The 12855-nt window shown below is 42.0% G+C and overlaps 1 protein-coding gene across 3 annotated transcripts in view; it reads right to left on the bottom strand.

The window, feature by feature from the left end:
- Positions 1-12855, bottom strand: part of Adamtsl3 (ADAMTS-like 3) — a 308192-nt gene that overhangs the window by 184149 nt on the left and 111188 nt on the right. For all 3 annotated transcript variants that reach the window (NM_001107533.2, XM_006229477.4, XM_017589168.3), the window contains exons 5-6: positions 11351-11396; positions 4523-4759 (exon numbers count right to left, since the gene is read on the bottom strand). In NM_001107533.2, coding sequence (NP_001101003.2) covers positions 4523-4759; positions 11351-11396 — 283 coding nt within the window. The remainder of the gene's footprint in view (positions 1-4522; positions 4760-11350; positions 11397-12855) is intronic.

Below are 12855 nucleotides of genomic sequence, written 5' to 3'. Positions count from 1 at the left end.
GGTGGAACATGGTAGGCAGTGAACAGCGAGAGACCGGCAGGCAGCAAGGGAACACTTCTGTGATACCGTAGTGTTGACTTCCAATTTTTTTCAGTTTACATTTACATTTGTGATGCATTTGTTTTTGAAGGATGCCAATCTCTACCTAGAATTCTTGTAGGTAAATAGCCAGTTCTCCTAGCACAATCTGTTGGCTGTCTTCTCTCCATTACTCCTTTCTCGGAGATCACTTGCCTTGTTATAGACATATTCAGAGGCTTTCTACTCGGTCCACTGGTCCGTTTGTCTGTCCTTGTACTATTATCTTACTGCTTTGGTTATTGTCACTTTATAATGAGTCTTGAGATTGTATGTCAGTCCTCCAACTTTGCTCAGCTCTTTCAATCTCCTGGTATATCCTTTTGGAGATGCTAATGTAAGTGGAATTCTGCCCTTCTGCCGTATACCACTGACTTGTGTATAGCAAAGCTGTTATACATACTGTATTGCTTGTAGTCAGTTATTAGTATAAAGACAAACCAGGAGGTTTTGTCTTTACTACTTAACATACACAATCAAATGATATATAAACAAAGATAATTTTTGTTTTTCTCAATCAGTATACATTGTCTTATCTTTTATTCCCACTATGTTGAAAAGCAGTGACAGGTTGAAAAACATTTTTGCTTTTCCTTTCAAAGAAAGACACATCAAGAAAGTGTCTAGTCTCTTACCATTAAGAGCAACATTAAGCCATTTGTGGAATTGTGGTGGAACACACTTTAATCCCAGAACCCAGGAGGAAAAAGCAAGCAGATTTCTGTGAGCTCAAGGCTAGTCTGATCTACATAGTAAATTCTAAACTAGTCAGAGCCATGTAGAGAGATCTTGTCTTAAAAAAATATACTGTACTTATAATTTTTAAGTATACATCATCAAATTTCCCTTGCAGTTTCCTGAGGATTCTTCTTTAACCTTTTCCAACATGAATGAGTGTTAGATTTGGTTAATTTTTTTCCTACAGCCGTTCCTATAATCATGGTTCTTCTTTACCATGTGGATTATATTGAGTGATTTTTGAATGCTGAGTGAGCTTTGTGTATCTGGGGTAAGTGTCATTGGCTGTGTTTCTAGACATTGTTGAGGTTTGTTTACTAATATTTGTTGAGATTTTGTATATATGCTCCTGGAAGAATAAATTTAGGTCTCCCTATATGAAAAAGATCATAAAGAATGGATATAAGAGAGGGAGTTGGCTGTGACATTGTGTCTCTTAGCAATTTCAGAAGCTACACCAATGAAGTGCCACCATGACTGCCTAAACATGAGCTGAACAAGAACAACAGTAGAGAGACTAACATGGACAGGGAAAGCCCATGAAGTCTCCACCCTACACAAAGAGCTACAGGCCACTAAGGCATTCCCAGGAGACATAGTCTTCTCCAGGGAAGAGTGTACCAACCAGTTATCAGTTCCAGATGGCCCGTACTGAACACATACATAGAAGTGACATCATACAAACTGCAAAAGTTGCATTTAGAAATGTGTATGTTTGTGTGTGTGCATATGAGTATGTTTATATGTTTGTGTATATACACATATGTGCATATGTGTATATAATCACAATCAATGAAAAAAGAGGCCATGTATTTGAAAGAGATCAAGAAGTACTCTGTAGGAAGGTTTAAAAGGAGGAAGGGGAAGGAGAAATAATGCAATGACATTGTAATCTCGAGAAATAAAAGAAAAATTAAAAACTATGAACTAGGGCTGGAGAGATGGCTCAGTGGTTAAGAGCACTGATTGCTTTTACAGAGGTCGTGGGTTCAATTCCTAGCAACCACATGGTGGCTCACAACCATCTGTAATGGAGATCTGATGCCCTCTTCTCGGGTCTGAAGACAGTGACAGTGTACTCACATATATGAAATAAATAAATCTTTTTAAAAGACTATGAACAGAAAAGAATTGATATAATTCCTTTCTGAAGTATTTGTTTGAATATAAAGTAAATCACTGAGCAAAAGACTTACTGTTTTGGAAAGTGTGTGATCATGGATTTAAGTTCTTTAATTGATATAGGCATATTCTGTTTATTTCTAAATATAGGAGGCTTGGCAGACCTTGCCTTTGAAGGAGTGGCTCATCTAGCCTGTCTGATCTGTGGGGACAGGGTCGTTCTTACTCATCTGCATCCTTTAATACCACTGGCTCTGAGGGGAGGAATGTCTCCACTCTTCCTTGCACTGCTTTGTGTCTGCCTCATTTTCTTAGCCTGTCTATCAGTGAGCAATTTCCATTCTTTTCCTCGGAACTCCTCTCTCACTTGTATTGGTTATTTTCTTCTGGTTGACTTGGATGGGACTGAGCTGCATTTCCAGTTTCCTAAGGCTCAGTGCTTCAACTCAGAGCCTTCATCAGGGTTTGAAATGTCTCCTGGAGCACAGCCTCCAATCATATTGCACACATTTTACTACGTTATATTTCTGTGTTCACTAAGTTCAAAATAATTTTTCCTTTCTCATGAGATATTTTTCCCCTTTAGCCATGTGTTATTTAGAAATACAGGGTCTCTAAGTGTTTTGAAATTTTCCAATGGTTACCAGAGGTTGGCAGGGAGGAGGGGGTGGCAGAGGGATAAAAGGCAAAGCTCAGAGAATTTTATGTCAGTGGAGAGACTTAGGATGGCACTGGTGGGTATGTCAGTCATAGGCCTGTAATCCTAGTGATCAGGAGACCAAGGGAGAAGGACAGCAGGTTTGGTGCTAGCCTGAGCTACATAGTTATTTTGAGAACAGTGTGAGGTATACGGCACGACTCTGCCTCAAAAAGAAAATAAATCCCCAGGGGAGGGAATGGTGCCTCTAAGTCCTGATGTGAGTAATGATGTGGTGTTTAGTGCAGGCTCGTCGGTTGTAAATCTGTATAGTTTGGATGGGAAAATTGTGGAGTTGGAGGCTGGGCGTGCGTAGGAGCCAGAAGAGGTATGGGGAGCTGGACACGGTGACACCTACCTTTAATGCCAGCACTCAGGGCACAGAGGTAGGTGGATCTACGAACTTGAGGCCAGCCTGGTCTACAGAGAGAGTTCCGGGTTAACCAGGGCTACACAGAGAAACCGTGTCTCAAAAAGCCAAGAAGAAGAAAGAGGAGGAATAAGAGAAGGAAGAAGAGGAAGAGGAGGAAGAGGAAGAAAAGGAAGAACAGCAAGAACAAGAAAAGAAGAGGAGGAAGAAATGGAGAAGGAAATATGCCTTACACTAAATTCTTCTAGGTATCTGTAAGCTTCCATTGAAATTATGATAAAAAACAGACCTGAATGGTTGGAGTAGCATAAATTTGTGTAGGAAGAGCCTGGAAACCCTGGCAGGGCTCCTGAATTTTAGAACAACTCATCAAGAACCACCAAGGGGACTATTAGCAGAAAGACGGCATTTATATGTTAAACAAAATAATCACAAAGTAATAATAATTTTAAAAAGGAAATGACCTGGAAGTGGAAGGGGGCTACTTGGGAAAAGGGAGGGAGGTGAAGGATGGAGCAAGAAGGAACGTGAAAGGGAATGGGGAAGAGAGAGAGAGAAAGATCAAGCTTCCTCCACTGTTGCTGGACTGTTGGCTGGGGCCTCTGTTTTTCCCAAGGCCTCCACAGGAGATGGAGTGCTAAATATCCCTCCTTTGTATTGTTAGTAACCCAGGCACACACATATACACATACAAAAATGTATATACACCACATGTTTGATAGATAGATAGATAGACAGACAGATAGATAGATGATAGATAGATAGATAGATGATAGATAGATAGATGATAGATAGATAGATGATAGATAGATAGATAGATAGATAGATAGATAGATAGATAGATAGATAGATAGATAGATAGATAGATAGAATGAGCATCCTTCGGAGAAAACAATATTTCTATGGTGTCCAAGTAGTCATCACAGTGCCTCTGGAACCAGTCTAAATCCTTGCTCATTACATACAATACACTGGAGTTCATGCCTCAGTCCCGTTCATCTCAGCTCTGCAAAATGACCTGACACATCTGATGACTTGCCCTTGACCCCAGAGATTTGCACTGCTCTTCCAGCACTCTCAATGGAGTGTGGTCCTGGAGATCACAGCAAAGCTTTGGTGGCCTCATTTTCCCTGAGAGCTGGGCATCACTCCTCCCCCTGAGGCAGAAATTCTGGGAGGGAGTAGCAAGTAATACTACCTCAAACACTTCACGGGGAGTCTGCTTTGCATGTCCTACTTGGAGAGTCCCTGATCCGAGAGAAATATTAGAAGTTATATATTTTGATTCTGCGCAGGCAAAAATCACGTTAAATAAAGAAAACCTGATTGGAATGCCAGATATCCAGGGTTTTGAAAACTGTTCTCAGCAGTCAAAACAGAGGGAGAATTCTAGCACTTCTCAAAAGCTAACCTTCTCTACTGGGAATGCATTTACAATGAAATGATAAAAATCTTTTTATTGAGAATAGGCACAGCACATCCCCAAACCCAGGACAAGTGTGGCAAGAGTGACTTACCTGGCAGATGCCACTTATGCACATATCCAGAGTGTCAGCATTGCAACGAGTTCCATCCAGCACTTTGGGTGCCAGCTCTACCACCAAACTCTGTCCCCGAGCATGACACTTGAGTGCACATGGGGCAGCAGGGTCATTGTGTAGTGGAATCCATTCATAATAATGACCCTGGTACTGCACATCATTGTAGGCTGAGCACTGCTGGGCTCTGAAATCTTCTGCATCTGCTGGGCAGTCCTGCAGGTAAACAGAAGCAAGCATGAACACGTGCAGGGTAACAAGTCACAGGGTCAACAGAAGGCTGAACCAGACCCCAACTGTCTCTAATGAGACACACCCCATTTCATCACCCCAGTTTCTCCCACCCTCTTTTCCTCTCCCTACCCCCAAGCTGAATCTGCATTTCTACATTGTGGGTCCGTGCAGTGTGGACCTACTCAGGGGACCATTTAATTAATCTGATCTCTTCCATCCAGGTGATTTGCCCAGTAATTAAGGTTTACCAGGTGTAGGTTCTAATTTTGCCCTGGCTTAGCCATCTTGTGTGTAAACTGCCAAATGAATCTGAATCAAGGGGAACTCAAAAACCTTTACATCTCCAAGGTGATTCAAGGTCTTCCTAGGAGCAGTAGTAGTCCTGCCCCTCAGGGGAATCAGTTGACCTCATTTTAGCCCCAAACTGCTGTTTTTATTAAAATATAATAAAAATGATGTGATAACTATCTTAACATGTTTTCATACACTATATGATGTGTTTTAATTATATCCACTCCATTACCCTCCCTTATCTCTGTCCCACTGACCACCTTCCTCTTCCCAATTTGTCATTCTACTTTAATGTCTTATTTTGTGTCCCCAGACACCCCACACCCACCCCTAGCAACTAAATAAATCCCCAGAAAGGAATGAGTCTTGTCCAAACCTCTCTCTGTTTTATGAGAATTGCTGGCTATGCTTGCGCCCCCACCCCCTCTTTCTCTGTCTCATCTCCCATTGCTCTTTACTGGTACCAAACATCTGTCTTCACAAGCTAGTTCAAAATTGTGTCTGTGACAAAAGTAAATGAAACCTGACACCTTGGGGCACCCTCATAGTAACAGTAAAACAAGTGTTGATGACCTGGAGGAAGTTTTTATATCGTTATGCATTCTTCCTTCTAGATAGTTCTGAGGCAAGGTGCTGGATGAGACATGCTCACACTCTAATACTCTTGTTTCTATTACTTTATACTCTCCCTGTTATGAAGATAATTAATGTTCGTTCTAAGAACATTGGAGAAAATTTCTATTAAAATGAATAAGTTACAAAGATTCCCATACTAAAATATTTATACCAATCTTGATTCTTTCCCAAGGGTTTGTTTCTGGAAATAAAATTTTGAGTCCAAGTGCTTGTCTATTTTACGGACCACTCCAGGATTGCTAAATGGTCATCCGGAAGTATATTATGGTTAGCAATGGGCCACACAGGTTGCCTTTCTGGATCCTTCTTCCTCAGTCGGATATTTTCTAATCAGAAGTATACAATGGAATTCCATTTCTTTAATTTACATTTCCTTCTTATTATTTAGGATTTGTAGGCAGTCTTGCAAGTTTGCTTTTATACCAAATCTTTGAAAATTCCTGGATTTGTGTCCTCTTTTCTGCCTTTGTATTATTTTTAGCAGATAAAGTTACTACATTTTATAGTGAAGGCATCAAATCTGATCATTTGTGTTGGAAATTTTTTCACTATTTAATTTTGTTCTGGGTGCCTTGTGAAGTCCAGAAGACTTAAATGATTATGCAGCGCTCTCTCTCTCTCTCTCTCTCTCTCTCTCTCTCTCTCTCTCTCTCTCTCTCTGCTAATGTTTCTTACCCTAAAAGATTTCTTCCTTTTTTAATGGGCTACAAATTCTTTCTTACCCTGCCTGAGAACAAACAAGCAGTGAATGCATTAGTCTTGCTCCTTTATAGGTTGGCAACAACATCTGACTCTGAGTTTGGGCTTTGTGTTTTATGTGTCATTGTTGTTCTCATGATTTCCATTTTACTTTGGAGGTAGGGTCTCTGTAGCCCAGACTGGCTGTATTTGTTCTTTAACTTACAGTTCATTTTGCTCTGCCTCACCCATGTGCAACTGTGACCAGTTTAACTCTTTGTTGTAGCTGGAGTTATTCAGATAAGTATTGTGAGGTAAAAATCTCACCTCACCCTATTTTTTTTTTAGGTTCTTTTTTTTTTTTTTCAGAGCTGGGGACCGAACCCAGGGCCTTGCGCTTCCTAGGCAAGCGCTCTACCACTGAGCTAAATCCCCAACCCACCTCACCCTATTTTTGCCAGAAAAATAGTGAATGTTTTTCAACATGCTTCCAAAATATAGTTTATTTTATGTCTTACCTTTTTTTCACCCAAATCAAACCTCTTTTTTTTTAAGATTTATTCATTTTATTATATATAAGTACACTGTAGCTGTCTTCAGCACACCAGAAGAGGGCATCAGATCTCATTACAGATGGCTGTGAGCCACCATGTGGTTGCTGGGAATTGAACTCAGGACCTCTGGAAGAGCAGTCGGGTGCTCTTAACCGCTGAGCCATCTCTCCAGCCCCAAACCTCTGTTTTATTGTTACAATAAGACCTCAGTCCTCCAGATCCTAAAGAGACCTGGTGGATTCGATAGATCTGTCATTTAGCCACACCCATTCCAGGCAGCAGAAGGCAAACCATCATTACTAGAGGTGAATTATGTTTGCCTGGACGATTGGAATCTTTGAAAGGGCAAGGACAGAATACATATTAACACAAATTTCCCAGAGTCTACGTTGGTCTGTGAGTCTGAAATCACCTGCATTGTCCCACTAGGAGCCTCTGAAGCCAGGTCTGCACTAATTCTACTATAAACTTAGAGCCACATAAAATGAAGTGTAGGCATGGAGACTTCTAGGAGAATGGCTCTGCCCATAATCATCCATAAGTAACCACTATTAGACTCATTGGACTCGAATGGCTCAGTCTTTAGGCTATCGTGCTGTCCCGGTTTAGGAACAGTTGTTCACCTTACATTGTCTGTCCAGATGTTAATCAACAGTTGCGCATATGTTTTTGGTCGTTGTGAACATCCTCAAACCCTTCAAAAGTAGTTGGAGAATGCATAGACCATGCCTAGCAAACTTTCCCATGGGCTCACTTGTACTGCGTTGGTATAAAGCATTCCAAACTTTGACTGCATTCATTTTTGTTGTCTTATCTGGATAAAGCTGAACCCCAGTCATGGACAAATGAGGCACAGCCAATGAAAGTAGACTGAAGCTGGATAAATTTTCTCTGTAGAAATGGGGACTCTGTCTTCCATGTGACTGATGACAAAATGACATCATCTACTTCCCCATAAGCCATGGTCAATGTTCTCTTTCAAATTCTTTGAAACCAAAGAAAAGTGTTATGAAAGCTGGAAGCAAACACACACACACACACACACACACACACACACACAAACACACACACACACCCCTGCACTGGGCTCACAGGTGCTCTTTAGGACCTTAATAGTTTGCCTGCCTGACTGCTATAAGTCAATAAACATAATGAGTGCTAGTTAACTGGAGTTTAGGATGCCTGCCTCAGCTTAGTCCTTGCCCAGTGGGTGGCCATGTTTGTCATCCTTGGCCAGAACCCACTATCCAGAGGCACACTGGTTTCTGCCAGGTCAAACTTTCCCAGGAATTTGAAATTACACATGCACACACACAGGCACACTCACAGGCACATGCACAGGAACAGAGATGAGAAGTCACGTGAAGGGCTGGGCTAGGCTGGCCCTTCCTTTTATGACGTGTGTATCCAAGCAGAGCCAGGCAGTTCTCATTTCAGAGGAGAATAGCTGAGATATGAAGGGAGAAAAAAACAATTGGCAAGCTATGTATGTTGTAGAAGGAGAAAGTAGCCAGAGTTTCTACTTAAATATCATTACACCCAAAGTATTTATACAGAGGGACAGTGAACATATGACACAGGGCAAAGGTCATAAAGTATATTCAGTAGACATGTGTTGCCTTGAACTCAACTGTCCAGAAGAAATACATCTCAGAGAGAGAGGAACTTAGAAGCACTCTCAGCATTCAAGTTTTCTAATGGTGACTGGACTATATCATGGCTACCACTTTCTAATAAATGTAGGGGCCAACAACATCTTGGTTATTTGCTTTTAATTATGTTACAGTCTTCTAGCATCAACACTAAGCCTGTCTAAGTTTAGAGTTGCCTGGCTTAGCTAGTTGCAGCTCAAGACATCGTAGAGATTGTTGTGTCTGAAAAATAGCCTAGTCTACTCTCATGGTTGAAGACAGATTTGAGAGGACACACCTCTTTCTTTAAAGGTTCATTATTCATCTAGAGGTACGTGTATGTATGTGTGCCCAGAGGTCAGAGGTGGGTGTTGCAGCTGCTGGACCTAGAGTTACAGTTATGAGCTTCTCAACATATGTTCTGGGAACACATGTTCCAGTCCTCTGAAAGAGCAGTGAGTTTCCTCAACCACTGAGCTATTGAGCCCCCAGGACATGGCTCTTACACAAAGCAGAAGCAACAGCAATGGAAAGAAAAGAACACCTCCAAGAGAAACACCAGATGAAAGACTGTTAAAAACTAGCCACTTGTGGGCTATATGACACTAAAGAAGGACCCTGCAAAGGCCATGTCTAATGTCGCCTTTTCTGGAAGCCATCAGGAAGCCCACTATACAGAGCTCACAGTGCTCTTTAAAAAAAAAAAGCCCACGTTGCAAAAATGTTCCTGCCAAGTTGTAAGATACTGCACAGTTTTGAGGACATTCTCTTTGCTTCTTCCAACACTGCTTTTAGTCCCATAAACCCTGGACTAAGAAAACATGAGGTCAATGAATTCAGATATTGGAACTCCTGGCTGACATCATGACTTCTTCTGCACATTTGCTCCATAGGCTCCTGATAAGGACAGTTCTCTCCCAAGTACAGAAGTCTGGGCCCTGGCTACAAGGATCTATGCTGAATGCCAATCAAAGCTTATGTCTGAGAGAATTGATATGTCATGGTTGGGGGATACCCAGGAACCTTCACCTGCTCAGAGGAGAAGGGGAGAGGGAAGGGAGGGAAGGGTTGTGAGAGGGGGTGACTGGGAGGGGGCAGTGAGCATGATGTAAAGTGAATAAGTAAAACTTTTTTAAAAAGTTTATGTCTGAAGAGTGAAGTCACTTGGAAGTTACCATGCTGCACACAGGCTTGTCTTGTTGTTCCCTAATCTTTTAGCCCAAGGCCCCCATTTCTTTTGAGAGGGAACCCAGGAGCCCCTAAATCACAGCCTTAATTATTGGAGAGAGTACTGTGAGTCCGTTCTCTTTCTGCTCAAGTTTCTTTCTCCTGCCATCAAAGCATGGCTGGTCTTCAGCCCGAGAGGTGAGAATTCCTCATCTGTGTGTTCTCAATGCATTTCCAATGGCACCATGCCTCTGAACAAAAGACTGTCTGGTGTTTTCTTAGCCACTGATGTTTGGTAAGCTGTTCTGTGGTGGGCAGAATTATGAAGCACAACGGTGGGGATGATCTCCTCAGCAGAATCACTTGAACAAGTAGCAGAATTCAGATGGGCACAAAGGACTTCATGTCTCTGACTTGGCTTCGTTGCTTCTCCATTTCTTTCCCTGTTTTTTTCCCTGCTCTTGGTTCTCTGAATATTCAGGTGTTTGCCAGTCACCCAGGGCGTGTCCTGTAGCAACTACTGGGCTCACGGAGTGTTGCAAGCCATTGCACATTTGTTCCTGCTGCATCATGCATCATTTCATCTCCTAACAAAACTGGAGATGTCTTTCTAAGAGAACAACCGCATCTCCAGCAAGAGTTCCTCAATGCCCCAGAACTTCATTTTGAGCCCTGCCATTTCAATTTGAGTATACATTGCTAAAGAGGAGAAAGTTTGGAATGGAAAAGATTGGTTGTTTTTATTAGTTTTTCATGATTGATGTGTGTATCGTGCATATGTGCATACCAAAGGGCAAGTGCACATGCATGCGTGTGCATGTGTGCAGGGAGACTAAAGGACAACCTTGGCAGTTATCCCCAAGAATGCCAATGACCTCCTTTGAGATGGGGTCCCTTTTTGCCTAGAGTTTACTAACCAGATTAAGATGACTGGCCAGTGAGCGCCATGTCTCCTCTTGTCTCTGACTCTCAGTAGTGCTAGGATGACAAGCCCACCACTGCGCCTGGAATTTTCACATGGGTTCTGGGACTCAAATTCAGGTCTTCGTGTTTGCAAGGCAGATTCTTTACCAACCGAATTCCCTCCCCAGCTCATAATTTTGCTTTTTATAATTGCAAAACAAACCACTCTAATTCTTAGCGCTGAATAATGTAACAAGCAAGCACTAAGGCTTATATAAATCCCTCCTTCTGTGTGACCTTCGGAGTCACCTAGCCCTGTCTGCAGTGGCAGAAACACCATTATAGACCTGTTCCTATCCATAGTCTTTCTCTGAGGGCTTTAAAAAATAATTTCACCCCCAGCCTCACTTCCACTTCACATGCCTGTGTGTTTTCAGATCGTGTGGAGAAGGCTGGATGACAGACGGACACAAAAGCCCTTGGAGTCTTGAAGGACCCTGAAGCTATTGTGTATATCACTTCTGTGAATGGAAGCATGACATATTTACGAGTTCCATCATAAACATGAAAGCGCACAGGATACGTCTACGCAAAGGCTGTCATCACTCACACAAGTATTTAAAATCAACAGAGGGACTCTCAAGACGCCACGGGTCTCACAGTTCATGTAAACCCTCCAGGGTCTAACTGGATTGCATTTTCTTCAGACTTACGTGATTGCTGCAAGTCTTGTATCTGATGTTCTGTCCTTCACAGTTCCTAAAGGAGGAAGGAAATGATAGCTGTTATAGAGGTGATGAGGCAAAGACAAGGTACCAGTTTCCTATAAAACTTTTAGTCGTGGGGCTGGGGATTTAGCTCAGCGGTTAGAGCGCTTACCTAGGAAGCGCAAGGCCCTGGGTTCGGTCCCCAGCTCCGAAAAAAAGAACCAAAAAAAAAAAAAAAAACTTTTAGTCGTATGTACTGTTGCAAAGATTCAAGGTTTAAATTCTGAAGAAGCAAACTTTCAAGCATAAGAGAACCAAAAACATCTCAAGAAGGCATCCATAAATAGATGATGAATTCTTTAGGGAATGACATCAACTAGGTTTTTTTCTTACCCTACAGTCTACAGAATCTCTGAAATGCTGTAGTGTGTTGGAGGTGGGGGAATGGTGTGCATGTGTGGTTAGTGTGTGTGTCTGTGTGTGTGTGTGTGTGTGTATGTGTTCATGTATGTGTGTGTATGAGTGTGTGTGTATGAGTATGTGTGTGTTTGTGTGTGTATGAGTATGTGTGTGTATGTGTGCATGTATGTGTGTGTGTTTGTGTGTGTGTGAGTGTGTGTGTATGTGTGCATGTATGTGTGTGTGTTTGTGTGTGTGTATGACTGTGTGTGTGTATGTGTGCATGTATGTGTGTTTGTGTGTGTGTATGAGTGTGTGTGTTTGTGTGTGTGTATGAGTGTGTGTGTTTGTGTGTATGTGTGTATGAGTGTGTGTGTATGTGTGCATGTATGTGTGTGTTTGTGTGTGTGTGAGTGTGTGTTTGTCTGTGTGTATATGTGTGCATGTATGTGTGTGTATGAGTGTGTGTGTATGTGTGCATGTATGTGTGTGTTTGTGTGTGTGTGAGTGTGTGTTTGTCTGTGTGTATATGTGTGCATGTATGTGTGTATGAGTGTGTGTGTATGAGTGTGTGTGTGTTTGTGTGTGTATGAGTATGTGTGTGTATGTGTGCATGTATGTGTGTGTGTTTGTGTGTGTGTGAGTGTGTGTGTATGTGTGCATGTATGTGTGTGTGTTTGTGTGTGTGTATGAGTGTGTGTATGTGTGCATGTATGTGTGTTTGTGTGTGTGTATGAGTGTGTGTGTTTGTGTGTGTATGAGTGTGTGTGTTTGTGTGTATGTGTGTATGAGTGTGTGTGTATGTGTGCATGTATGTGTGTGTTTGTGTGTGTGTGAGTGTGTGTTTGTCTGTGTGTATATGTGTGCATGTATGTGTGTGTATGAGTGTGTGTGTATGTGTGCATGTATGTGTGTGTTTGTGTGTGTGTGAGTGTGTGTTTGTCTGTGTGTATATGTGTGCATGTATGTGTGTGTATGAGTGTGTGTGTATGTGTGCATGTATGTGTGTGTTTGTGTGTGTGTGTGAGTGTGTGTTTGTCTGTGTGTATATGTGTGCATGTATGTGTGTGTATGAGTGTGTGTGTGTTTGTGTGTGTGTGTTTGTGTGTATG

Source organism: Rattus norvegicus, chromosome 1 (genome assembly GCF_036323735.1).
Source record: "Rattus norvegicus strain BN/NHsdMcwi chromosome 1, GRCr8, whole genome shotgun sequence".
In the NCBI taxonomy this organism is placed as follows: Eukaryota; Metazoa; Chordata; class Mammalia; order Rodentia; family Muridae; genus Rattus; species Rattus norvegicus.
Note: the sequence above shows the minus strand (reverse complement) of the source record. Positions and strands in the feature narration are given on the sequence as shown.